Below are 25512 nucleotides of genomic sequence, written 5' to 3' on the forward strand. Positions count from 1 at the left end.
CTGCGACCCCGGCGGGGGCACCCCCTGCCCTCGGGGGGTCCCCGGCCGGGCCGGGGGGCGCAGAGGGGACCCGGGGGGGGCCGCTCCCCGCCCCGGTGCCACAGGCGGGGGCCAGCGCCGGGGCCGGGCACTCACCGCTGGCGTTCTTGCCGCAGATGAGGTGCTGGTAGGGCTGCAGCAAGCCCCACAGCTCGGGGTCGTTGTTGACCGTCTGCTCCAGCGCCTCGAGCGTGAAGCGCGGCCCCTCGGCGCCCTCCTTCTCCTTGTCCTTCTCCTTGTCCTTGTCGGCCGGGGGGCGGCCGGGCGGCGGCAGGGGGGCGGCGGGGCCGGCCAGCACCCTGGCGTGGATGTCTCGGAAGAGGCTCTCGGTGCCGGCCGTGAGGTAGATGGCGGCGTGCTCGTGGATGCGCAGGGCCACGCGGCTGTCCACCATCCAGCGGTAGAACTTGCCCACGGAGAAGGCGAGCCCGCAGCGCGCCGACTTGCCGCGGCTGAAGCGGTCGCCGCCGCTGCCGCTCATGTTGTAGAGGGACAGGGCGCCCAGCGCCGCCGCCGTGCAGCGGGCGGCCAGCGTCCAGCCCAGGACGATCTCCATGGCGCTGCGCACCTCGTGCTTGGTGCACTTGGCGAAGCGGAGGCTCAGGCGCTGCGCCTCCCGGGCGATGCGCACCAGCGCCCGGCTCACCAGCGTGGAGAGCCGCGCCGCGGCATCCCGGCTCCCGGCACCGGCACCGGCACCGCCCGGCGGCCGCGGCTCCCGGCGGGGCGGCGGCGGCAGCAGCAGCGCCTCCACCTCCTCCAGGCTCCAGGGGACCTCCTCGAGGTCGGGCAGGAGCCGGGCGCACTGCTGCCCCGCGCAGTCCAGCACCTCCGAGTCTTCCGCTAGGACGGTGTTGACGGTGTCGAAGCTGTTGTGGCGACTGTGCATGGAGCCAGCTAGGTGCGGCCAGCAGCTGCCTCCATAGGGGTACGCGGGGTGCGAATCCGAGCAGCACAGCGACAAGTTGGACGAGCGCACCGAGTCCGCCGCGCCACCATAGCCGGAGTCCAGCGTCAGGTCTTCCAGCGTCCTCACCGCCGTCTTACCCCTCCGGGCCATCGCCGCACTTCATGCTGCACCCAACCCAAGGCGCCCGGGCACGGAGCGGACGAAAGCGGGGGACGGGCAGCGGGCAGCCCCGCTGGGCCGAGCCGTGCTGAGCCCCGCCGAGCCGAGCCGAGCCGAGCCGCCCCGCTCCGCTCCCCCTGGCCGCGCAGAGCCGGAGCCGCCCGGTGCCTGCTGCCCGCCGCCGGCCGCGGCCCCGCTCCCGGCCCGGCTCCTGCACTGCGCCGAGCCGCCGGCCCCACACCGCAGCGCGGCGCGGGGTGGGCGGGGACATGCAAATCCGCCGGGCGCCGCGGCCAATGGTTGCGCGCGGAGGATGGGGATATGCAAAGCAACAGAGCCCCGCGGCCAATGGGGAGGCGCCGCCCGCAGCGAGGCCCCGCCCCCGAGCGCCGCGGGGCGCAGCGCGGTGCGGGAGGGCCCCGGCGCCGGCCCCGGTCCCCCCCCGCTGCCCGCGGGCGCTGGGCGCGCACCGGCGGCGGGGCACGGCCGGGGGTGGGTGGGAGCCGGGCACCCGCACGGCCATGGGGTGACACCGGGCAGAGCCCTGGTCGGGAAGGGAGAGCGCCAGGTAGTGAGCAAGTACGGGAAAGCCCTTAGGAAATCCCGAAACTGGGAAATCTGCACGTTTCCAAACCTTGAAATTAGAAAACCTGGAAATTAGGAAACCTGGAAATTAGGAAATCTTGAAATTACAAAATCTTGATATTTTCAAATATTGACGTTTTCAGATCTTGACATTTTCAGACCTTGACACTACCAGACCTTGAAATTACAAAATCTTGAAATTAACTCATGAAGGCTTGGAGAAGTAAGATCTGTTTTAGGATTACTATTGTATTTCCTGTGCACTTCAAGGTTCCTGACGCAACACACAGTATCTCCCCAACCAACATATTCCAACCCTACATTGCCTGCCCCCGTGTTATTAGGAGCTACCTGGCTGATAGCCCAGGCAACAGGCTGGGAGGGTATATAGTTCTACATTCTGTGTTGTATCCTATTGCTGTATCCTTTTAAGCATAAAATACCAGCAAAATCCCATCCCTTTAAGTATAAGAGCCTAGCAAACACATTCTTCTATCGTGCCAACAGAGCCGGCCAAAATTCCCGAGCAGACAAGGCGCGGCGTGTCGGAGCGGTGCCCGGCCAAGGGAGCGCAGCCTGGCGTGCCTTCAACGTAAACTTCCTACAGGAAAGGCACGAACGCAGCTACAGGTAGGCTAATTTGTCGGGCGGGCTGGGGAAAGCTACGACACGGCCAAAAAACACTGAGGGGTTGCCTTCCCCAGCGGGTCAAGTGCTGTCAGAAACCGGTTTCTCAGCATAAGCTCGGTGGTTCCGCCAGACATGGCAGATTTTTCACGGGAATACATGCGCATCGTGTGCTCAGCAGTGGTCACAGAAAGTAGCAGGGCTCAGGGCAGGAGCAACCTCAACGACAGCCGCTGGCAGCCTGCAAATAAGACGTTCAGGCCCCTGCTGACAGAGCGGGGGGACCATCAAATAGGGGAGCGTGCCTTGAGAGCAAAATCATGCGGACTTTGTGGCTGTCCAGACCAACATCTCGCAGCAGAGCCCTCTGGTGTCTCCAGCCCTTCAGTGCAGAGGCTTCCAGGTTGCTCAGGGAAATCCTCCAGCTCTCAGTTCAGTAGGAGAATGAAAGCATCTCCAGGATTGAACACCTCGGGTTGGGTATTTTTCTGACAAATGCCATCCACCTGACCCTGTCCCTACGCTTCCAGGAAGCACTGTGGCTCTGCACTGACCGCAATCAACAGTAGGTCAAAATTAGGGGAATCCCAAGTTTTGGGGAGTTTTGTAGCAGATGATTGGTTGTGCTTCATGGTGTGCACCCAGGAAGGGTGAGCTGAACAAATGAGGGGGGGGGGGTCTTGTTCACCACCCCTTGTAAAAAGGTTGATGTTGACCTTTGAGGCACTGTTTTTAGGCCATGTCGTTACCCACGCATCGAGACAAATAGGACAAATGAGAAGAGGACAGTTGTCTCAGGCTGCGTGCAGACGCAGGCGTTTATGGCACTGACTCAGAGTCAGCTTGTACTTCAAAAGACCTCTTTCCAACTAACTACAGAGGGTTTTTCTTTTAATTTTAATGCAGAAAGCAAGATATTGGGCCTTACTAGAGATTTTGTCATTGCAGCGAGATCCGTATCACCTCCCACGTCATGCCACCAGTTTGGAAAAAGTCTCGACGCTTGGACGCACCAAGTGCGTGTCAGCGCCGGGCTGGTTTGTGCTTTCAAAAGTAGCAGAGAGACCTGACTCATTTCTTCAAGACGACTAATTACCTTCTCACTGTGTGCTCAGATCAGTGCAGGGCAGCCGTTCTGGATCTCCAGTGATGTTTGGGTGCCTGGAGGTCCTTGCCTTCCCATGTGCGGCCAGCTTGGCTTCTGCATCCCGGAGCGAGCTTCAGCATGGTTTGGAAGGACATCTGACAGCGCTCCCGAGACAGGGTGACTTTGTTCTGGAAACTGCCCTGGGAGAAGATGGGATCAAACGGTTTGGAGGGAAACACACCTCTGCGACAAGAGCAGTGCCCAATGGGGTCAACAGCCCTCAGCTTTAATCCCCAAAACGCACCACACCTCTCCTGCCCTGGGCAGGCGGGCAGGTGTCTGCAGCCGTGCCCTACTGTGTGAGCCGGCTGTGGTCATTTGCCTACCAGACAAAAACATCCACTGAAGAAAACAGAGCCCCTTTATATGTCACATGCTCGGGGAGGGGGGATGACAATTTTCAGCTAGTTGGAGACGGGGACATTAGTTATCCTGACAGAGCTGGGGATTCAGACAGGAGCTGATTAAGTACCCTCAGAGGATGATAAGTGCCAGCAAAAGCTCTGAAAGAGGTAAATTGAAACACACTTTAAAAAGGTGCTCAGGGCAAATTGAAGCGAATGGGGAAATTAGAGATTGCATGGGGAGAGCAATAAGTGCCACAGCTCTTTCCCTTTCCTTCCCCACCCAGTGAACTGCCTGCAAATGGCACCTCAGTGAGAGCTGCAGGGACAAGCCCGACAGCAAGCACGCCGGCAGGCGGAGTGCCTAGGATCAGGCCACTCGGTTTTTGTATTCCAAATTCAATGTGCTGCCACGTAATAACAGCTCAGATCAAAAGCAGCACTCGCAGTATCTCGCAGCTCTATCTCTGGCTGGCAGGAGCAAGCACCAAGCCACACCAGGGCCTGGCTTGTGTTGCTGGGGAAGTCCTGGTGCTAATGTTTCTGATCACAGGTGGTTCATTCACAAAGCCATGCTGTGATCCTGTACCTGTAAAGCATGTGTGAAATGCACCCCCCTGGCAAAGCAGCCTTTGGGGCTGCAGCATGCCCGCGGCCTGCACAAAGCCACCCGTCACAGACGGAGAGGAGCACTGCCATCGCAGGTAGCGTCAAACCCGCAGGGCTGCTGGGTGATGGCTGCCAAGTGTTCAGACAAGAGGGCTCGTGGAGGAGACTCCTGGTGCTACTTCTTGACCGCGTGCAGCACCGAAAAGAGCAGGGATGGGTGGCACGACGAGGCCACCGGCTCGCTGGGAGGGTGGGAAGGAAGGACAGTTGCTGCCCAGCCCAGCTGTGCTCTTCTGCTCTGCAAAAGCAGCAGCTCCTACTTCCCACCGACCTCAAAGCCCTGCCAACTTTCTTCCTGCAATGCCCATGCCCCTGTGTGCTGAGAGGGGAGTGCGGCAGGGATGTTGACACCCGTGTCTGACTGGAAGGGGAGCGATTCTGCAGGATTTCTGAGAAGTTGCTGACGGTGGACACTTGGAGAAACTGCCAGCCAAAAACAAATCATAGATAACAAAACCATGCAGCCCACAGCTGTGGTACGTTTTGGATGCCAAAATCATAAATGAATTCAGAGAGATCTGAAAAATTTCTGGAGGCTAAGACCACTGGTAGCTATTGATCACAATGATGCACATGCAGTCTTCATCTCTGAAAGTTTCTCAACAGCAGTTTGCCAGAAGTGGTGAGGTTATGCCAGGGGAAGGAGCACTTTGTGATCACTTGGTTCCTCATGGCTCTGTAGCTGGTGGCTGCAAAAGAAGAGACACAGCACTGCAGAGACAGAGCCAAAGTCTCCAAGGCAGCCATTTGGTTGCAGCCCTCACTCCCACACGACGGGAGAGCATTGACGCCAGGTCACCAGCTTGGCTTGGAGGTCTGAACAGTCAATGCAGCCACACCTACAGTCCTTAGGAAGTGTTGGGTTCTTAGGAAGGATCAGCTGCAACCTCTACACCCACCCTGACAGATTTCAGTCTTTTCTTTCCCTGAAACTACACATGATGAAGACTCTACAGCTTCCCTAGATGGTCTGTTTCAGAGTCACAGTGCTGCTAGGAACAGCCTTCCTAGCATCTGACCTAAACTTCCATTTGCTACAAATGTAAGGATTAAAAAGATGCTCCCAACCTTTGTTAGTGGACGGGACGGACATCTCTACATTACTTTCTTTTAGGCAGCACTCAAAGCATATAGAGCCAAGCAGGATACACACGGAGTTATCCTTCAGCCAGCAGCTTCCCATAAAGTCACTACACCACTCCACAAAAGCATAGCAGTGTTTGCATGCTTTATGTGCAGTAAGATTATACATACATGCTATGTTTTGATCAGAACTAAAAGAAACAGGACTAGCAGGCTTCCCTGAGCACAGAGACAGGGAAAGGCTATGCTCAGCCAGTGGGAATTTCCATTCCCATCCAAGACGCAACAAACCTGCGTAAGAGATGTATGCATGGGTAGATGAGAAAACAATTTAAAGGTGAAATACAAAGCAACAAAGATGCTCCAGATCAGTAGCGACTGCTTAGTTAGCTGGCCCTTTGTTCTTTCTTAGAGAGGACATCCGGCATAGAAATGGCTTAACTTACTCCGCGTTTTAAGTACTCACTTCTCCCTGTCTACCCATCACCACCTCTTAATACTCGGTAGTTCAGGAATGACAGTCAAAGAGAAGAATGTTCAGGGTCTTTCTGGCTGCTTGCAAGGATGCAGAACCACTCTTATGCCATCACACTTGCTGCACCTGATGCTTCAAGGAGGTGATGATCTGGATGCAGCATGCTTCGACCCCAGCGTGCCTTGCAACGCCACTGCTCTCTCCAGGGGGATTTGTGTCTGTTAGTCCTTGCTTGCAATTTAAGAGCTGGTCCTGATTAAAGGAGAAGCAGTACTTTTGTATGAGTTTAAAATACAATTCTTTGTGGTAATGTAGCTCATTCACAGTCGCACATGCAATTTTAGGGGCACAGTTTGGAGAAGAGCAACCTTTCCCCCTGGCAAATGCATGAAGAGTGGGAGATGGAAGTGAGCCCTCTCCTCCACTTTCCTCACTCCGGGGGTTTCTTATAAACCAGGGAAGGTAAAAACAGCCTCCAGAAGGTTATCTTAAAACCCATCCTCACCTCTCAATCGTTCTGGAAGGCCTTCATGAGCCACCGCCTGCATGGCTTCAAAGCACAATTAAGATAAGAGGTTAATACAATTCCCAGATACTAGATGAGAGCTTTCTGTTTGTAGGCAAACTGCAGGAAAAGTGCACAAAAGAAGTCATTTTAGTGTGAAGAGGTTTTTTTTTTGTTCCAATAACTCATCCCTTTAAAAAAAACAAAAACATCTTTTGCGTAAGAGAATGTTTAAGGAACTGAGCAGTATTGTGCCTTTCAGTTTTCTTTGTCTCTAGCACTTGCAACTTCTTTTGCATGTTTTCCTTGTAGTTTTCTTAAGAAAATGATTAAAGCTTTTTTTTTTTAACGTTACAGCGTTCTGTTCATTCCTCGACTGACCAAAAGCATTGCTGAAATGACTATAAATAAATCAGCCAAAAAAAAAAAAAGACTAACAAGAATTATCCCCAGAAAAACTTGTAATTGCTGTCAGTGCTTTTCCTCGCAGAGAAATTACATCACTGTAGCACACCAGTTTCAATAACAAACTGTCTAGATACGTAGAAAAGACAAGGGAGCATTCTTGCTAGAGATTTGCATTAAAAAATGGCAAATACAGTAATATATAATACAAACCTCCTCTTCATTTTTTTGAATATTGTTATTATTTTCAAGATTAGTAGTAGAGAGCAGCAGGCAACACGACTCCGTCACAAAGTGGATCTCATCAGCTGTTCTGTGGGCCCCGATGCGATGCAGCATGGTCCTGGTGACAAGGAGATGGAGGCTACAGTGAGATGAGGAGGGAAAGGTTGGCTGGCCCTTGCAGGGGATGTGGTTGCACAAGGTCATGATGGGTTTAATAAAACCGAGGACTTGCCCCGTGAGGGCAGCGGTCTCCACATGGGAGCAGGCATCCACTGCAAACCTACTGTGGTTTCCAAATGGAGTCACTGTGCTTTCAGGGGTCGTACAGTCATTACTAACCACTGGCTTCGCACACGGTGAAGGTGTGAGCAAACCATAAAATATTTGTGGGAAATGTCTGCCCTCAGTCATCATGAAATCCCTGCATTCCCCACCTTTTCCCCCTTTCCCTCCCATTGCTGGTAGCAGGCAAACTATTTACGGTCTGTACAGGGATTATGTTTTACCCACCTTGCCCAGCCAGTGACCTGCTGGGGTTTCATGTACTCTAAGAAATATGAGCTACCAACCTGCCTCTTCCAATTTTTGTAATTTCAAGTATTTCTTGCATTTGCAGCTGCCTTAAGGCTCAGAAAGCAAGCACTGCAGAGGCAGGGGGAAGGGCTGAAAGCAGTGGTTTCTTCACCTCACAAGCTCTCAGATGGCTCGCATTTCATTTAAAAACCTGCCAAAGCACCTTTCCCAACAAGCAACCTTTAAAGCTCCTGTACTGGATTTGTGTCACAAGGTTTTGGTAGCATGGATGGCCTCTGTGAGGAGAGCCCAGAAGCTGCCCAGTGTCAGACCAAAGTCAGCTCCAGCCGGCTCCAAAGGTACCCACTGCTGGCCAGAGCCAAGCCAGTGAGCGACACCAGTTTGGCCTCTGGGAGAGCAGATTTAAGAAAGGGAAAAAAAAAATGCTGTGCAACAGTGCTGGGAGAGAGGAGTGAGAAGCAGCCCTGCAGGCACCAAGGTCAGTGCAGCAGGAGGGCAGGAGGTGCTCCAGGCACGCAGCAGCAGTTCCCCTGCGGCCTGTGGAGAGGCCCCTGGTGGAGCAGGCTGTCCCCCTGCAGCCCATGGGTCCCACATGGAGCAGATCTCCACGCTGCAGCCCGTGGAGAAGCCCCTGGTGGAGCAGGTGGATGTGGCCTGGAGGAGGCTGCAGCCCATGGAGAGCCCCCGCAGGGGCAGGCCCCGGGCCAGAGCTGCAGCCTGTGGAGAGGAGCCCTCTTTTCCATTGTATTCTCTCCCCCTCTTCCTTTGAGAAGGGGGAGTGAGAGAGAGGTTGTGGTGGAGCTCAGCTGCCCAGCAGGGTGATCCCACCACAGCTCCCCCCTGGATGCCCTGCTGTACCTTGACATGGGGCACAGGCTGATGCCATCTGCAAAGGTGTCAACATCGGGGGCAAGAACAACAACTCCAAGCACCCGAGGTAGGGTCTGCAATGGACTGGCCTGCACACACGTGGTTTTATCATGTACAAGGCTGTGGAAGGGAAAGCCAAAGGACACACTCATACTGGGCTCCTGTCCCCTCTGGGCAGGGCTGGCAGGCAGGAAATTAACCATAAGCAGCTGTGAAGCTTTCACTGCAAGCAGCTCAAGGTGGGGCCCAGATTAGGGCCTAAACATCTACTCATCCATTAAAGACTCATTTTGTGATTTTTTTTTTTTTTAATGGAGTTTTAGTCACCAAGATGTGCTCTGCACAGACTGAGAATATGCAAAAATCTCTTACCTGCCAAGTGCAGCAGCTAGGGGCCTTGACCCATGGTCAAATCATACTTTTGGTTCAGTGTTAGGAAGAAGCTGTCTTCTCACACCTCGTGATGGAGCTGCAGGCAGGCTGGGGGAAGTCCAGGGCAGCTGCACCATGTTCTCAAACCTGTTTGGGCTTGCAGAGAGAGATGGGGAAGGATGGGACATGGTTCCTTGGGCCACCAGAGGAAGCACTGGCCAAAGAGGCGATGATTCAGTGGAGAAACAAGCTGCCAGAGCAGGCATCCCAGACACCTGAGAGTCTCCAGACAAGTCTCAGTGATGGGAGACCTGTGCCTTTTGTGTCTACCGCCGGTGGCGCTTGTGGCGACCAAAGCAATTGGTCTGGGAGGTTTCTGGGGGAACTAACATGCGCTGTATCCTTCATGTGCTCCTGTGGAGACAAAGTGCCACCTGTGGTAGGGGCCTGGGGTGCAACAGCACCTCATGTCTGTGGGGGACACAGCCACAGGACCCTGCACAGCCCTATCCACTTGGAAAAGAGCGCCAGAGCCAAGACATGGCAGCCAGGGCCTTGCTCTGGGCTTCTCCTCTTCTGAGCCCCATCGCTGCTGTGAGACTCATGGCTGTGGGCAAAGCACTTCAAGTCTCTTTGCTTTTGTTTTCCAGCTGCAACATGGCGCTAATTATATTGACCTTCTCTATAAAATGCCTTACAAATGCAATACAACAGCTAAGTATTATCACGATTATGTATAAAACAATCCATTGTAGCCTCTGGATGCTGGAGAAGAAAGGAATAATGGCTGGAGTCCACATAAACACAGTGTGAGATCAATGCAGGCGCTATGACAATGTTGATCTGGTCTCCTAGTGTGTGTTCCCACAAATCCACAGGGGGATGAACAATCCACACATCTCTTGGCTGACAGCTGACTGAAGCTATGTTACAGGGAGGAAGAAAACCTAACCCCATCGCACAAACCAAACTACATATTTCCTGCTTTGATCACAGAAGTAAGAAAGGTTTTTTGGCCATGCTTTTTGCACATGAAGAGAATTGTTTTCAGTTTGTTTTGGGGGTTATTTTTGCAGATTAGACATCTGAGTTTGATACAAAGGAGGCGCCCTACCAGTGCATGTAAATGTTTAACACTCTGTCAAAATGAGGCACTCATCAGCTTTAAAAATTAAAAACTGTCTGGGAAGAAAAATACTGTCCTGTTTGCTGACAATAGGAAAGAGAAATCCCAAACCGACCTCCATGCAAACTCAGACTAACATCTCCTGTAGTCTGGCTACCAGGCAAACCAAGAAAAAAATTTAAACTTTTTCTAGGGCAGCTTCAGAAGGAACCAGCTTAATCCCCCCTGTTCTAAAAGCCAGCCCAAAGCCACTTGCCACTTAGTGGTTGAGAAACTGCCTGTTTCCAGCTCCTGCTTGACACCCTGGTCATCACCCAGCAATGCCGATTAAATCATTAGAAGAGCTGCCCACGAAAGCAAAACACGCTTACCACACTCAAACCAAAACGCGTTGATTTCTTTCTTACCGTGCCACAACCTGTGCATTTTTATAACAAAGGCATGCAATAGGGGTACTTCACCCACTTCCAGGAGACTTTTCCAGAGTGTCAGAGCACAGCATTTAGATTATCTCCTAATTGGAAACAGAAGACTTCATTTTAACGTGAAACCTTCCTTCCTTGTACACTAAATTTGAAGCCTCAATGCGCCTTTCTTAAAGACACCTTCCCAATACATTCATACTCTGCAAAGGAAAAATACCCCAGTGATGTACCAGCAGATGGAAAGGCTAGATATCTAGACCAGGCTTCTTACTGCAATAAGCCATCGCCTCACACAGAACAGGAACAGCCCAATCACCCTCCAGGCCAACAGGAGGAGGGGAGGGAGGGGTGTAGAAGTCAGGGATTCAAATTTTCATTTGTGGGGCCCAAAACCACCTGAGATTTTGTAAAGATTTCTTTTCCCCCCTCAAGTCTAGGTATTCACATATTCCCCTTGATCTCAACTGCTGCTTTAAAAAGCCAGTTCCTCCAAAGGGAAAAAAACATGCACAGTATTGGGCAGTTAAAGTCTGCCATATTAAAAATACTGGGGTGCTTTGTCTGCACCTATCTGAACATCTCTGCACAGCAAAGGCACTCAGTTCCTGCTCAGGATGTGCAGAACTCATTTATAAAGTGAAATACTTCTCTTGCCATAGTCCAAGTTTCTTGTTTGTAAAAGAGATGACATTTATCCAGTTAGTAAAATAATCCACCAGCACATAATGTGCCCCTCTCACAGCTTCTGGAAGAAAGCCCAATACACACGTTCTTGCTCCTATAAAACCTTTGCTGCAGTCACCAGCTGAAGTATTTGGAAGGGGTTTCAAAACACCCATATCAGCAAGATGTAGACGCCTGGGTTTTGTTTACGTGGCCCAGACTGTGCAAAGCAGCCATCACGTAAAGGAATGGTGAAAAGAGCTATAGTTACACATTGGAGAACAAACCACACGAGCTGCGGTGCCAGTGACAGTGCTGCAGGTGGACATAGCCAGCCTGGGAGGAGAGATGAGAAACAGCGAAGACAAGAACCCACGTTGTTTGTCAAAAGCAACCTGCAAAGCCACAGCCTGAGTGCAGCTGCTTCTTGCAAAGCTGTAAACTTGGTACAAGCACTTTTTGTCTTTCCAGTTATTTTCCAGCATCAGGCTAGATCATGGCTGAAGATGGAAGAGAGGAGTGCAAATGGAGAGCACGACACATGCACCAAGCTTCACGGCTGCGCTGCTCTGATCCTGCAGTCACACCTGTGTGAGTGCCTGTGTTTCTGATGAAGAAATCCACTCTCCATAGTCTCCATAATCACGTAATCCTGGCTGTTCCCACACCAGCAATTTTTTCATAAAGAGGTACCCTGGCCACATTGGCTTGAAGCATGAGAGCGTTTAATTGAATATCTGATTTCTGGCAGTGTCCGATGTTGGCTGCTTCTGAAGAAATCTGAAATATGCTCAGTGACACATGCCACTGGGCAGCGACATGCTATGGAGGGGGATTGCTTCAAAGATAGCTGGGGCTCAACATGTTTGTGAGCAGACAGGATAAACAGTGTAATTATTAATCTGTCTTACTACGCAAGGGCCTTGACCTGGCATTTCCAAAAATTGAATACTCTGAGCACTCTCCTTGAGACAGCTAAGAAGAGCTAGATTTTCACAATTTCCTCAGCATCAAGCATCTTTTGGCTAGCTCCTCTGAAAATGAATGCACATGGAAATCTGTAAGCTAACAGTTCAACAAATTTGAAAAACAGCTAAGTAACCTTCCCCACCCCGGTAATGCCTTGGGATTATTTCTGTTTTGGCGAGTTGAACAGGAATATCGTTAAGTCTCATCCTTCGCTCAAGTTCTACCCCTCCTTGATTTTGTACTAAGGTAGGGAGTGCTCAGCAAGTGTTTCCTCACCACCCACCATTCGGTACCTGCCTGCTCTAGTTCTGGATTTCACAGGCTGTTCTCTGCATAATCATGGAATCATCACAGAGTCATAGAACAGCTCAGGTTGGAAGGGACCTTAAAGATCATCCAACCCCATCGCCCCGCCATAGGCAGGGATGCCACCCACTAGATCAAGTTGGCCAAAGCCCCATCCAACCTGGCCTCCATCTTCCACCAAAATCTACAGCATGTTTTGTCTGATATGCAAATATATATATTTCTCATTTTTTCCGTTATCTTTCTCAAGAGGAAACCAAACCAAATGCTATACTCAAAGCACCTCTGGTTTTCTAAGCAGGATTAGGTTTCTACCCCCGCGCTGCGACCAAGGGACTTGTGTGCTTTTTTCTTTCACGCAACTGCCTGCTGGCTTCCCACCACTGGCACACCTGCAGCTAATTCCCATCACATCCAGATGAGAGAGCAGCGAGTATTGTTCCTGACAGGGTTATTACTTTGTACTTAGGATGCTGAAACATTTAGAAAAAATATTCTGATTTCAGAGTTTATTCGTATGGTACAACATCACTGTTCATCTTTAGTTACTTTGCTTCCACAAGCAACGCCACATTCTGCCATTAATCTGCTGTGACAGGGCTGTTCTGCTGCCCACGTTGATAGCATCTGTATGGAAGGAGGAACAGATGATCAAACCACACATAAATCGACTCCAAGACTGAAATTAAGAAGAGTCCCTTCAATGAAACTTTAAAGGCTTGGAAATAGTTGACATTTTTATAACGTACTGCTGATAAGACAAAAATCCCACAAAAGCTTCTCAGTGCAAGAGTATATGGAGGAATGCTGAAAATCGTAATGCACTGCTGTTTTAGAGCATCCATAAAGGATCCAGCTGCTGAGAGCCAAGGTACAAACGAAGAACTTTTTCTCCCAAAATACTTTTCAGTTTAGCAAATACTGTCTCCAACTTATCCAGATGCTGTAGACAAGCAGAGCAGGGTGAAAAATAGATTTTCTGTTTGATGCCAGTTCTATTAAAACAAAAAAAAAAAAAAAAAAGGAAAAATAGTTAGAGAATGGAGCAAGCATTTTGTTTGGTTGCAACATTTTGGCTTCGAGCCTTTAAAAACATCCAAAATGAACCTGAAGGGTTTTGAAATAAAGTTGTGGCAAATCGGAAGATGTTGAAAGGAGTGCTTCAGCTGCTTTGAAGTTTGGGCACTTGTTTTTTTCTCTCTCTTTTTTTTTTTTTCATATGAACAATTCGACTAAACTGACATTTAGGTTTCACAAAGTGACATTTTCTTTCCAAGAACACTTTTGGCCAAAAAAATGTCACTTCTCTGTGTAGAAAACAGATACAAAGAGTAAGCTCTCCAAATGACATTCCTTAGAACAGCTCCAACCCATCCTCAAAAGCAAAAATGAGATGCAAAATCAAAAAAAAACACAACTTTAGTCAAAGTGAAGCGCGTAAGGCAAAGTAAAGTAATGAAGAGAGCTTTATGCTTGCAGGAACTTTTGACTGCTGCCATCCACTTGCTGAGGTGCAGTTAGAAATACCACCATGCTCCAGGTGAATTTGAAATAAAGTGATGTAAAGATGACTTCATAAAGCTCCTCACTCTCAGAAAAGAAGCTTTTCATTGCGAAGACATCAATGAGGAGGACTGCTGCCTGGCTGGGCAGAGCAGCCTCGGAGGTGAAGGCCATCCCCAGCCTGTCCCACGGCCTAGCAGGGCTGGGGTGGTGGGACAGGTTAACACGGCCATGCCCTGGCTCAGGAATGGGACAAACCAGACAAGTCCCTGCCAAGGAGAGTCCCCAGGAGCCAGGTAAGTGCAGGACCATGTGGGTCCTGGCCAGGTGTGGGTAGAGGTGAGGGCCAGCCCTGGTGACGCTCCCAGGGCTGCTGCACTCGGCTGGTGACATGCACCATGACATCCATCTCCGACGTAACAAGCCTGAAAGCAGCCACACAACTGTATTTGAAACTAAAGAGGAAAGTGCAAAGCTTTGAAGTCAGAAGGCGTATAATGAATTCGGCAAAACTTTGTATTTCAAAGCCGGTTCTATTTGCAGAAGCCATCTGCCCAGAGAAAAGCTTGAACACACACCTCTGACAGGAGTCAAAAGAGTGGAGGGAAACAGAGCTCGCCGAGGATGTTTCACATCACCTGTTCCCACAATATCTGAAATGTCACTTTGTAGTGCAGCAGCTTCCATCCTTATATCAATTACAACATTTACATCCAGCTCCCCTGAGGTCGCTGGCATTTGAAGCAACTGTCCAGTCCAGTAGCTCCCAGCACTTTCTAATGAGATATGCCAATAAGACGTCACTGCTTGTCCCTCCTAATGATAACTACGAGCTCTCTGGATCTTCCCCTTAAGCCATTGTCTCACTTATCCCCTTATTGAGATTTATTGATCTCCCTTCTCTCCCTTTCCCTGCACTCAGCCTCTAAGCTGTGTGCTGAGCTGCAACCCCAGAGATGGCTCCAGCCAGGAGGACAAAGGGTAGAGCAACGTGTGGCCCTTCTCAGGAACCCTCAAGCCAGGTTATGGCAGCAAGCAGAGGATGCAAACCCACCCGTTGGGCTGAGCCAGCAGCTGAGGCAGCTTCTGCCACCACCACCACATCCCCAGGGCGCCCGTCAGCTGCGCTGTTCTGCGGCGTGCAGCGTGGGCTTACGTTTCTGCAGCAAGGCAAAAAAAAGAAGGATCACGTAAAGCTCAGAACAAGTCTGTTTAAGAATTCCCTCTGATACCGCTAGCCTTTCATACAGCACGTAAGAGCCATTAAAATTCTGTCTGATAACCAGCTTCCTGAGAGCACGAGAGCTGGGCGATAGCACGTCAGCGCCAGTCTCCACCAATATTTCTCCTGGCTTAAAACAGACCCTTAAGTAAGCCTGGAAGTCACCCGTGAAACAAACCCACATTGTAGACTTTGAGGACGAGTCTTGGCACCACGAGGAAACAGAGAAGAGCAGAGGTCATTCCCATGGGAAAAGGATGAATCCTTCTCCCTGGGAGCTTGCATAAGCCACGAGGCAGAGCAGCCCAAGGGAGGCTGGTCACGGCCACGGCCCTAGCAGAGCCAGGAGCTGCATGGCTGATGTCCACCCACCTGTGGGGAGCTGCTCCCCGGGTCTCTCCCCAGCTCTGCCGCTGGTGTTTGCAGACCTTGAGGGATCATTGCTATCTTTGACCCTAATGGAGACAAAAGCTATTGAGGAGAAGAGGGAGGCAGTAAGTAGGCAGAGAGACAGATATCATGGCTGTGTAAGCCTGGCTTTATTAGAAATCAGCTTAAAAACAGTTCCCTCTTACTCCTGAAATCTTGGCTGTCTTGTGAGGTTCACAGGACGCAGCCTGTTGTGAGCGTACACGGTCCCCACCACTGTAGTATTTCACTACATAATAACCTTTAATATATGTTGCTTTTAAACATTCCTGCCAAAGAACTATTTCTTCATCCGTGCTAGTTTGCTCAATAAGTATCAGTCTTTGCTCACCTGGGCTCACCTTCCCGCCTTGCTGGTGCCACGGCAGCAGGTGAGAAATCAGCCCCTTGCCCTGTGGCAGCACTGCCCAGAGCCCTGCTAGGAAAGGCTCCGTAGCACGCTGCGGAAGGAAAGTGTAATGAATTTTCCTGATGGCGTTGAGACAGAAGCTTTTGGCCCACCTTTGTATGCAGTTCTGTCAGTCCAAGAGGTTGGTTTTCTGTGCCTGTAGCTCTGGCTGAGTGCATGGACACGGATCATCCTGGCTGTGGCATCAACTCAGAGCGATGCTTCAGAGCCCCTGGGCCATGCAGACACATGCCAAGGTCCCAAACACATCTATAACCCTGCAACAGAAATGAGATTGCTGCCACTGGAACCCAGTCCCATCTCTGATCTTACAAGGCTAATAGTTAAAATAAAATAAACCCATTGGTAGACCCAGAAGCAAATTCACACCAGATCCTTCCTGCATTACCACAGTATCCTAACAGGAGCCCAGGCCCCACCTGAGCCATGGGTCACCTTCTCCAGCTGGTTTCTGCCAGGAGAAGCACACACAGGTACAATCTTCTCTACAAGATTTTGCTTCAGCTGCCTCACCCTGGCACGCGTCTGTGCACCAGCACCACCCGTCATGAATTGTAAGGGAAGGATATGGCCAATACCAGCGGCTGGGTTTTTCCGTCCTTTCTTTTTCAAATGGCAACATTACACATGCTATGGGGGCATCCCAAACGGAGCGGTTTTTGTTATTTTTCTTCTCCGATACAAACTGAATTGGCTGGTGGAGCAAGCTGCTGCCTAAGCTAGCGGTGAGTGGATTGCTAGGTTTCAATGCGCAGAGTTCGGCACTAGACATAGCCTGGGAAGAGATGCCTTTTGGCCCCCAAAGCGTATAGGGCAGGATGGGAGAGGGAACAGAGGCATCAGAAGTTGGAAGAATTTCCAAACTAGAACAACAGCAGCAACCCCTGGTTCAACACTCTGACCCCAGCCCATGATTGCAGGAGTGGAGGACATCCTCTTCCAGGAAGAAGGTGCCTCACCGTGCAGCCCAAAATGATGGATGTGGCATCCAGGGTGCTTCCTCCCAAGGTGTTTTAAGTATATACAACAAGGAGTCAAGAAATTAAAGCAACAACAGCCAAATTATTTGCATTCCAGCAATATGCAACTGATGCTTTAATAACTACCGGCAGTACCTATGTGTCAGCATTTTGAAACTCAGATCATTTCTTTGTCAGACCAAGAGGAGGAGAAGAAGGCTGGTAAAGACGAGCTGAGTCCAGGCTGGGCACTGACGTGGGGGCTATTGCAGGCACCTAGCTCTGCCCTGCCCCAGGAGGTCTGAGAAAGCGGGAGCAGGGCTCTGCTCCAGCACAATCTGGCATTTAAATGGCACTCTGCTTTGAAGAGCGCCTGCAATAAAACAGCATCTTCTTGCTGAGAAGATGTGCTCCCAGCAAGGATCAGGGTCGTATCTGCTGATTTTAATGACAGAAAATGAGCTTGTGACATATTAGTGGCGCTATCATTGCAGAGCTAACATGGCCAAGAGATAATTAATGGAAGATGTGTGGTTGAGCCTGTAAGTCGTACATTGGCTCTTGAAAAATAAACTGCACTCCCGATACAGTTTGGAAATCAAACCACGGCACTGTGAAAGAGATGCTTTACAATAGCAAGCGGCCTTCTGATAAAGTGATTTGAAAATTAAAAATGTTCTGAGTAAGTGTCTGTCTGCCAGTCTGTGCTGCTCTCTTCGGTGTTGTCCTAAATACCCCCCAGTTTCCCCACCAAGTCCCAGCGTTATGTAGCTGGTGACTCCTGCTGACGCATGTTGATGCATTCAGCTGAACCACACACTAGGACGAACCAGAGCTCACCATATTTCTGGCTGTAGAGCCAGGGTAAACATGGCCCTGCCCCCAGACAGTGCTGGCAGTGGCTGGAAAACCAAGACTGGGAGTCTAACAAGAGAACTGGGAAAAATCTGCTCCACTGAAGACACAGGGCAGGAGCCCTTCTGCCACTGCCCAGCACACTAAGAGTTCCCGCAGCCCTGTTTCAGTGTCAGAAGCAGACATCTTCGTCCCTTCCCTGGATCTTTCCTACTCTTCATAGCCACTCACAAACCATGTCCCCATTTCCTACCTATGCACAAGCATCAGGCAGAGCTGCCAAGGAGCGAGGACTGTCCGACAGTTGTGCTGCTCTGCCGCGGGCTCCCTGTGTGGCTTCATCACATCATGTCACAGTTTCTCCCCCAAGAAAATCACTTCCTTACCTCCCAGGGGCCTGGGAGGATGAAAACAGCAACAAGCACAACGTGTGAAGTTATTACAGCCGTCAGTCCAAGCAGGCTGTCAGCTTTAGCACGCAGGATGCTGGCACGTGTGGTCCTGAGAGCATTCCCAGCAGCTGCCCTGTTGGGTGGACCATGCAGCATGGTCCTCTGGAGAAAGTGCCTTTGGGCTCAGGGCTGGACCACATCCTGACCATTTTCTGCCTCGCGGTGAGAGAATAAACCTCTTTCACCACGTTTCTCCTCTCCTTCTAAGAAAAGCCAGCAAAGGACACCTCTGCCGCCCTGGAAATGAAGCAGAGGCTCGTGCCCTGCTGTGTGGCAGTCCACTGATGGGAAGAAGCTGAGAAGCCGTACTGAGAGCCTCCGCTCCTCCCTCCCCGACAAAAGCAAAAGCTAGGTGTGGACAGATGCTGTCAAACTCTGCACCACATCAGCTCTTGCCACAAGTGCTCCCTTGCCTCAAACCACCCTGGGAGGAAGCACAGCGTAAACAGTCTGGTAAGATCTGTTCCAGACGCCTGCTGCGGCGCATCAGAAGATTAACATATTAACTCCGAAAAGCCCAGTAATTTTAAGCAAAGCTCTGTACATAAAGTGAAAGAAGTTTTGCAGGGATCAGCAGAGTTTGGTGCGGGGCAACCAGGGAAACCTGTTAACAGCAGACTCTGTGGATAATTGAGAAAATTATTCAATGCCGCTTTTGAAGGACTTTTGATTACAATACTGCATGTGTTGGTAATACTTTGCTCCTACTCTTTTCAAATACACATGCACAATGGTTTGCTTATCCCTAGCTTTTGACGTACAATCAGACAAACATAGGCTCTGCTCCTTCTGGGGCTCCAGCTGAGCAGGGTAAGCCAAATAAGACACTGCAAGAAAGATCATGGGCAAACACGTCCATCTGATGTAGGAGGTCATTACGTCTTTTTGCACATTAAGTACCACACACAACCAGGCACTGAAGTATTACTCGATGAAAGCGACAGCTCACAATTACACAAGCTGAACTAAAGGACCTGAGGCCGAGACCCCCCAGCGCATGGGCCAGCAGCAGGGAGTGAAGGTGGGAAGTGAGAGCCACGGGGCGCCCAGCATAATGGGACCCGATGAAAGAAAGGGGAGTGGCCTGACGCACCACCCCGGAGCCTGGCAGAATTCTTCTAAGGACAGGTTGCACCATTTTGTCACCATGGCCAGGCGACCAGAGCAGTCTGCCCACAGCCAAATGCGTCTTCTGTGCAAAGGGAGAAAGAGATGTACGCACAACTCATCCATTTATTCATGTGGAGAGAAAAGGGGCAGGTCTAGGACGTGCTTGTGCACCTGGCCTGGCCCACACCAGGGCCCCATCTCACCCCAGACACCACAGCCCCAGTCCTGGCACACACCTGCCCTCACCTTGCTCCTGAGCGGGATCACATGAAGTGCCCACCTATGACAGCCACCTCGGTTTAAACACCCACAAACCAAACCAGCCAACTGTTCAGTAGCCCAGAGTCCCTGCCTTCCCCCAGGGTGGATTTCTTTTGAAGCCAGCTATTCTCATTTGGCTGCCAACAGTCCATGAGCAAGCTGCTTGGTGAAGGTAGGCTGTCGCCCCAGTTCCGTCCTGTCCCCGTCTTTCACCCCTGCTTCACACGAGGAAGATGCATATTGCATTTCACATAAGCCCAGGCGTATGTGAGTGATTTTGTGTGACCAGCCACGTATAATTATCCTAGATGTAGGCCTATAAATGATTCATTAAGATCTGTATCAGCTGGTTATTTAATGTGTCCTGCTAATTAAAACTTTGTGATAAAGACAACTACAAGCTTTCTGTAATTATGCCTCTGGACAGCGCGATGCATTTCCAACTAGTATTTGCAGTCCTGGGTGTGTGTTGACACTTAAAGTAGGGTAGAAAATATAGGTTAACTGCTGCTCTTAATTGCTCTTTGTTAGTAAGGTTATTGTAGGATTTCATTGTACAACAGCCTGGTTCTCTTCTGCATAGTGCACATTACAGGCACCGTTAGGTGATGATGCACGTGCACTGCGTTATCCTTTGGTATATACAAAGAGCCTGTGAAAACTCAAAAAGGCCATTTCACCTACAAGAAATGTGTCTGGCTTTCGATACTGCTCATTTGGAAAAAAAAAAAAAAAAAGAAAAGAAAAGTGGTCCAAAGTCATGATAGAGGAAACACAGCACATTTCACCCTACTGGCTCAAATGTGTCATTTCTTGTTCAAGCCAGAGATCCCGTTCATCTCACCACAAGCTTCTTGAGTAAGGTCCACAAATCTGAGGTGACCATCAGCTGGACACATCGGTGTCAGCAGAAGAAAACACAGTGACTTGGGAAGCACATCAGGCCCTGTTTCATTGGCCTAAAAAGGAACTATGTTAAGTTGGCTTCGATATAACTAAGCAGGTCTAACTCAGCTTGTCACCAGTCTTGTTCTCTCAAAATATGGCTTCAAAGGGAATATGCCTATGTGTGAAACAGGTAGGGACTTTAAAATGTTTTCTTGCAATGGCTATCAATGTAATAAAATGTCAATAACGAATGACAAATGCTAAGTAAAAGAAGCTTTTCCTAAGCAGCTTATGCTAAGAACATAAATCTTCCCCCACTACCAAAAGACTACATTAAGTGTAGTTCTTCTAATCTCGTCGGCAGCCTGGTATCACTGCCAGGATAAGCATAAGATCAATCGCCTCGGTGGCTCTTCCACTGCAAGCTCTGCTTGGTTAATCACAATGGGAGATGACTGCCCTCGTATCGACATTTGGCGCCTCCTGGGAGGATGCTCAGTTTGCTCCTGTTGTCACTGGAGCAGGGCATGTTTCACCCAGGGGAATGACTCAGGTGTAACTTGTTGGCTCTTGTTAGCCACAGAGCATTGCTTAAACCCTAAAGTCCGCATCCCATAGGAGCAATGCACTAATCTACTGTAATCTGTGGTTAACTTCTACAAACACTAATTTGAGAGAAGACACAATGAAAGCTATAGAACAGCCTCGCAAATGAATTTAAGTCCCCCAAACGCGACCTGGTATAGTGTGCACCACTGTGGACAGCACCAGTAACTCACCAGATTCAGCAAAGCATGAAGTAATCTCCATGCCTACCCTAAATACTTTCTTCTCCCCGTGTCTCTTTCCAGCTTCTCATATCCAGCCTCTTCCACATGGTGCTGCATCTTCAAAACTTACTGCAGGACAAAGCTAGAATGCAGTAGGTAAAGAAAGTCTTCAAATATAACTTAGTGTAAGTTAACATTTTTACAGACAGACTGACCTTGTGCCTGCAATAGCATAAGGTAGTATCTAAAAACTTTGGCCATATCAAAAAGCATGTCTCTTGTATAAGAAAATTAACAAAGCCCAGTTTCCTACAGATCTAGCCTTGCACCATCTTATGGTGGGTCCTCTGTTTCTTCTTAGCTACTCTCACAATACTGTGGAGGTGATTACTCCACAGTCATTCCTATCTCAACTATTCCTTGGTGTGGGGTGAGGTCTGAGTTTTGAGTAAGGCTCTTTAGGGCCCCACAATAACAGACATGGACCTGTGCATCTTCCTTGAAGGTTCCTCAGGGGAGCACTCCCAGCACAGCCTTCTCCTCTGTGGGAGCATTTCACAGTGCTTCTCTATCCAGTGATCTACTTTAATTAAACTGATAGGAACTTAGCTACGTTTAGGACTCCTGCTTAGAGTTTATCAAAAGTGATTCAGACTGGTCAGCCTCAAATAAGGAGGTACAGACCGAGCAAGAGTTTCAGTCTCAAATCTCTCACGGGACAAAGAAGTTCACAAAGCAGGCCTTAGGCCTGTGTGTGCCAGCCCCAGCCTGTGATGGCTGAGATGACGCCAGCACATTGTTATCAGCTTATGGAGAGGGACTCTGGGCTCAGAAAGCAGGGAGATAAAGCCGAAGCTGCCCATTAGTTCCTCAGCAAGCACCACCCTTGCTACTGTCTTTGAGGAACAGGGGATGCAGCATTAAAATTATGAGATTTTAAACTGAAAGTAAGCTCTACTCCATTTGTCCTCAGTATACAAGCACACCAATGTCTCCACACATGTCAGTGTCACATCTCAGACATCTTTGCTCTTCAGGAGCATCTCGCAGAACAGCCCCACTGAGTAGTACTTCCCAGGTAATAAGGGAAATCAGGCAGCAGGCAGCCCACAAAGGGCTCATCTGTACGTGGCTCAGCCCTGGTTTTTCCCAGCTACCAGTATAACTACTTCAGCATAGTGCCCGGGACAGACAGAAAAATATTTCTATGGGGTGGTAAAATTCAGTCAAACTTACCATTCTGTAAAAATACTTGGAAAGACAGTTTATCCCTGTCAAGGTTCACACTTGAGCAGTATCGTAGGGCAGGAGCAGTAGGTATAGGTGAGGCTTGGCATTAACAGCAGATACAGATGTGTGCAGAGATGGAGTTCAAACAGGCTATACTGTCCCCGGGCCCAGCAAGCTTCCTTTTTCATGAAACAGGAACAACAGCAGTGGGAACACCTAAAGCATAAAGGACCGGGAGGGGAAAAGCCTACTTGCTACCTCACATGGACCCTAAACTAGTCTTGGAGCCACATGCAGTGTGAGCAGGGCAGAAGGAGAAGCCTAGAGCCACTTGCTGCGTCCCTTGCTTGGTAAGCAACTCCGTGCCACAAACTTGAGAGTGGCTGTGCCTTTCTGCTTGCTTATTGTTTGGGTGTAGCAGCACTGATGGAGAGGGCACAAATTCCCATTGCAAAAGCTATTTCACTGAATAGCAGAGGCACTTGAGCAAAGGAAACAGGAAACACAGTTTCCCACTTGCTCTGCAGTACTTCGCTTTTGAGTGACATCATCCTGGCATTCTCTTCCAAAAGCAGGTGGTTGCAGGCATTGACTGAGGGTAGGAAATGAGCTATCACCTCCCTGAAAAGATATGGAAACAGAACAGGATTACATGTCTTACTCAAGGGCCAGAAGGAAAAATGGGGTCAAATCCGGAATTAGAGTGAATGTGCTCCAACAAGATGCTCCGAGCTCTAGGTTTGCATGCTGCCTAGCACAATGTGGCCATAATCCTGCTGAGGCCCCCAGGCAGCACAGCCGTATGCATCAGCATGAGCTTCTAATCCCAGCCCAATGCCCAACCCAGTAGGCACTGCCTGACTCACAGAAAGGATTAGCCGGCAGAGTGTAAACAATAGTCGCGGGAGCCACTGTGCCCATTGCACAATCGTTTTGTGCTGACTACACAGAAATTCCTGAGAAAATTAGGATGTTTTGGTGAGACATAACTGAGATTTTCAAATACAAGTAATGGGTATTCTCACTCTTTGACCCTAGGGATAGCCCATTAATATCATTGCACATTGCACCATTCCCAAATCTGAGTCAAGCAGATTAGCAAGGATTGGAACTCACATTTGTATCATGAGGCAATAAAAACAAACTACTTACAAGATGATCCTCTGAAGCATCCGGAACATGTCTACCTTTTCCCATGAACAGGTCCTACTTTCTTTCATCATAAAAAGAGGCCATAAAAAAGGCGCCCCATCAGAAAAGAGGGCGGGCTACTCAAGAGGACTATAAGGATGTTGCGAGGCTGTGCAGGGATAAAATTAGAAAGGCTGGAGCTCAACCTGGCTACTGCCGTTAAAGATAACAAAAAATTTTTTTACAAATACATCAACACAAAAAGGAGGACTAAGGAGAAGCTCCATCCTTTACTGGATGCGGGGGGAAACTTAGTTACAAAAGATGAGGAAAAGGCTGAGGTACTCAATGCCTTCTTTGCCTCAGTCTTTAGCGGCAAGACCAGTTGTTCTCTGGATACCCGGTACCCTGAGCTGGTGGAAGGGGATGGGGAGCAGGATGTGGCCCTCGCTATCCACGAGGAAATGGTTGGCGACCTGCTACAGCACTTGGATGTACGCAAGTCGATGGGGCCGGATGGGATCCACCCGAGGATACTGAGAGAACTGGCGGAAGAGCTGGCCAAGCCGCTTTCCATCATTTATCGGCAGTCCTGGCTATCAGGAGAGGTCCCAGTCAACTGGCGGCTAGCAAATGTGACGCCCATCTACAAGAAGGGCCGGAGGGTAGACCCGGGGAACTATAGGCCTGTTAGTTTGACCTCAGTGCCAGGAAAGCTCATGGAGCAGATTATCTTGAATGTCGTCACGCGGCACTTGAAGGGCAAGCAGGCGATCAGGCCCAGTCAGCATGGGTTTATGAAAGGTAGGTCCTGCTTGACGAACCTGATCTCCTTCTATGACCAAGTGACGCGCCTGGTGGATGAGGGAAAGGCAGTGGATGTGGTCTACCTTGACTTCAGTAAGGCTTTTGACACCGTTTCCCACAACATTCTCCTCAAGAAACTGGCTGCTCATGGCTTGGACTGGCGTACGTTTTGTTGGGTTAGAAACTGGCTGGATGGCCGGGACCAAAGAGTTGTGGTGAATGGAGTCAAATCCAGTTGGAGGCCGGTTACTAGTGGAGTCCCCCAGGGCTCAGTGCTGGGGCCGGTCCTCTTTAATATCTTTATCGATCACCTGGACGAGGGGATCGAGTGCACCCTCAGTAAGTTTGCAGATGACACCAAGTTAGGTGTGTGTGTCGATCTGCTCGAGGGTAGGAAGGCTCTGCAGGAGGATCTGGATAGGCTAGACCGATGGACTGAGGTCAACTGTATGAAGTTCAACAAGGCCAAGTGCCGGGTCCTGCACCTGGGGTGCAACAACCCCAAGCAGCGCTACAGGCTGGGAGATGAGTGGTTGGAAAGCTGCCTGGCAGAGAAGGACCTGGGAGTACTGGTTGATAGGCAGCTGAATATGAGCCAGCAGTGTGCTCAGGTGGCCAAGAAGGCCAACAGCATCCTGGCTTGTATAAGAAGCAGCGTGGCCAGCAGGTCTAGCGAGGTGATTGTCCCCCTGTACTCGGCTCTGGTGAGGCCGCACCTCGAGTACTGTGTTCAGTTTTGGGCCCCTCGCTACAAGAAGGACATGGAGGTGCTCGAGAGAGTCCAGAGAAGGGCAACGAAGCTGGTGTGGGGTCTGGAGAACAAGTCTTACGAGGAGCAGCTGAGGGAGCTGGGGTTGTTTAGCCTGGAGAAGAGGAGGCTCAGGGGAGACCTCATCGCTCTCTATAGGTACCTTAAAGGAGGCTGTAGAGAGGTGGGGTTTGGTCTATTCTCCCACGTGCCTGGTGGCAGGACGAGGGGGAATGGGCTAAAGTTGCGCCAGGGGAGGTTTAGGTTGGATATTAGGAAGAACTTCTTTACTGAAAGGGT

The 25512-nt window shown here is 50.2% G+C and overlaps 1 protein-coding gene across 2 annotated transcripts in view; it reads right to left on the bottom strand.

Moving 5' to 3' along the window:
• The window catches only part of BTBD11 (BTB domain containing 11), a 166409-nt gene extending 165110 nt beyond the window's left edge, over nt 1-1299 (bottom strand). For both annotated transcript variants that reach the window (XM_040559717.1, XM_040559722.1), the window contains exon 1: nt 136-1299. In XM_040559717.1, the coding sequence (XP_040415651.1) occupies nt 136-1099 (964 nt within the window). In that variant the 5' untranslated portion in view covers nt 1100-1299. The remainder of the gene's footprint in view (nt 1-135) is intronic.
• Between the last annotated feature and the right edge of the window lie 24213 nt (nt 1300-25512).

This window comes from Cygnus olor, chromosome 1 (assembly GCF_009769625.2).
Source record: "Cygnus olor isolate bCygOlo1 chromosome 1, bCygOlo1.pri.v2, whole genome shotgun sequence".
In the NCBI taxonomy this organism is placed as follows: Eukaryota; Metazoa; Chordata; class Aves; order Anseriformes; family Anatidae; genus Cygnus; species Cygnus olor.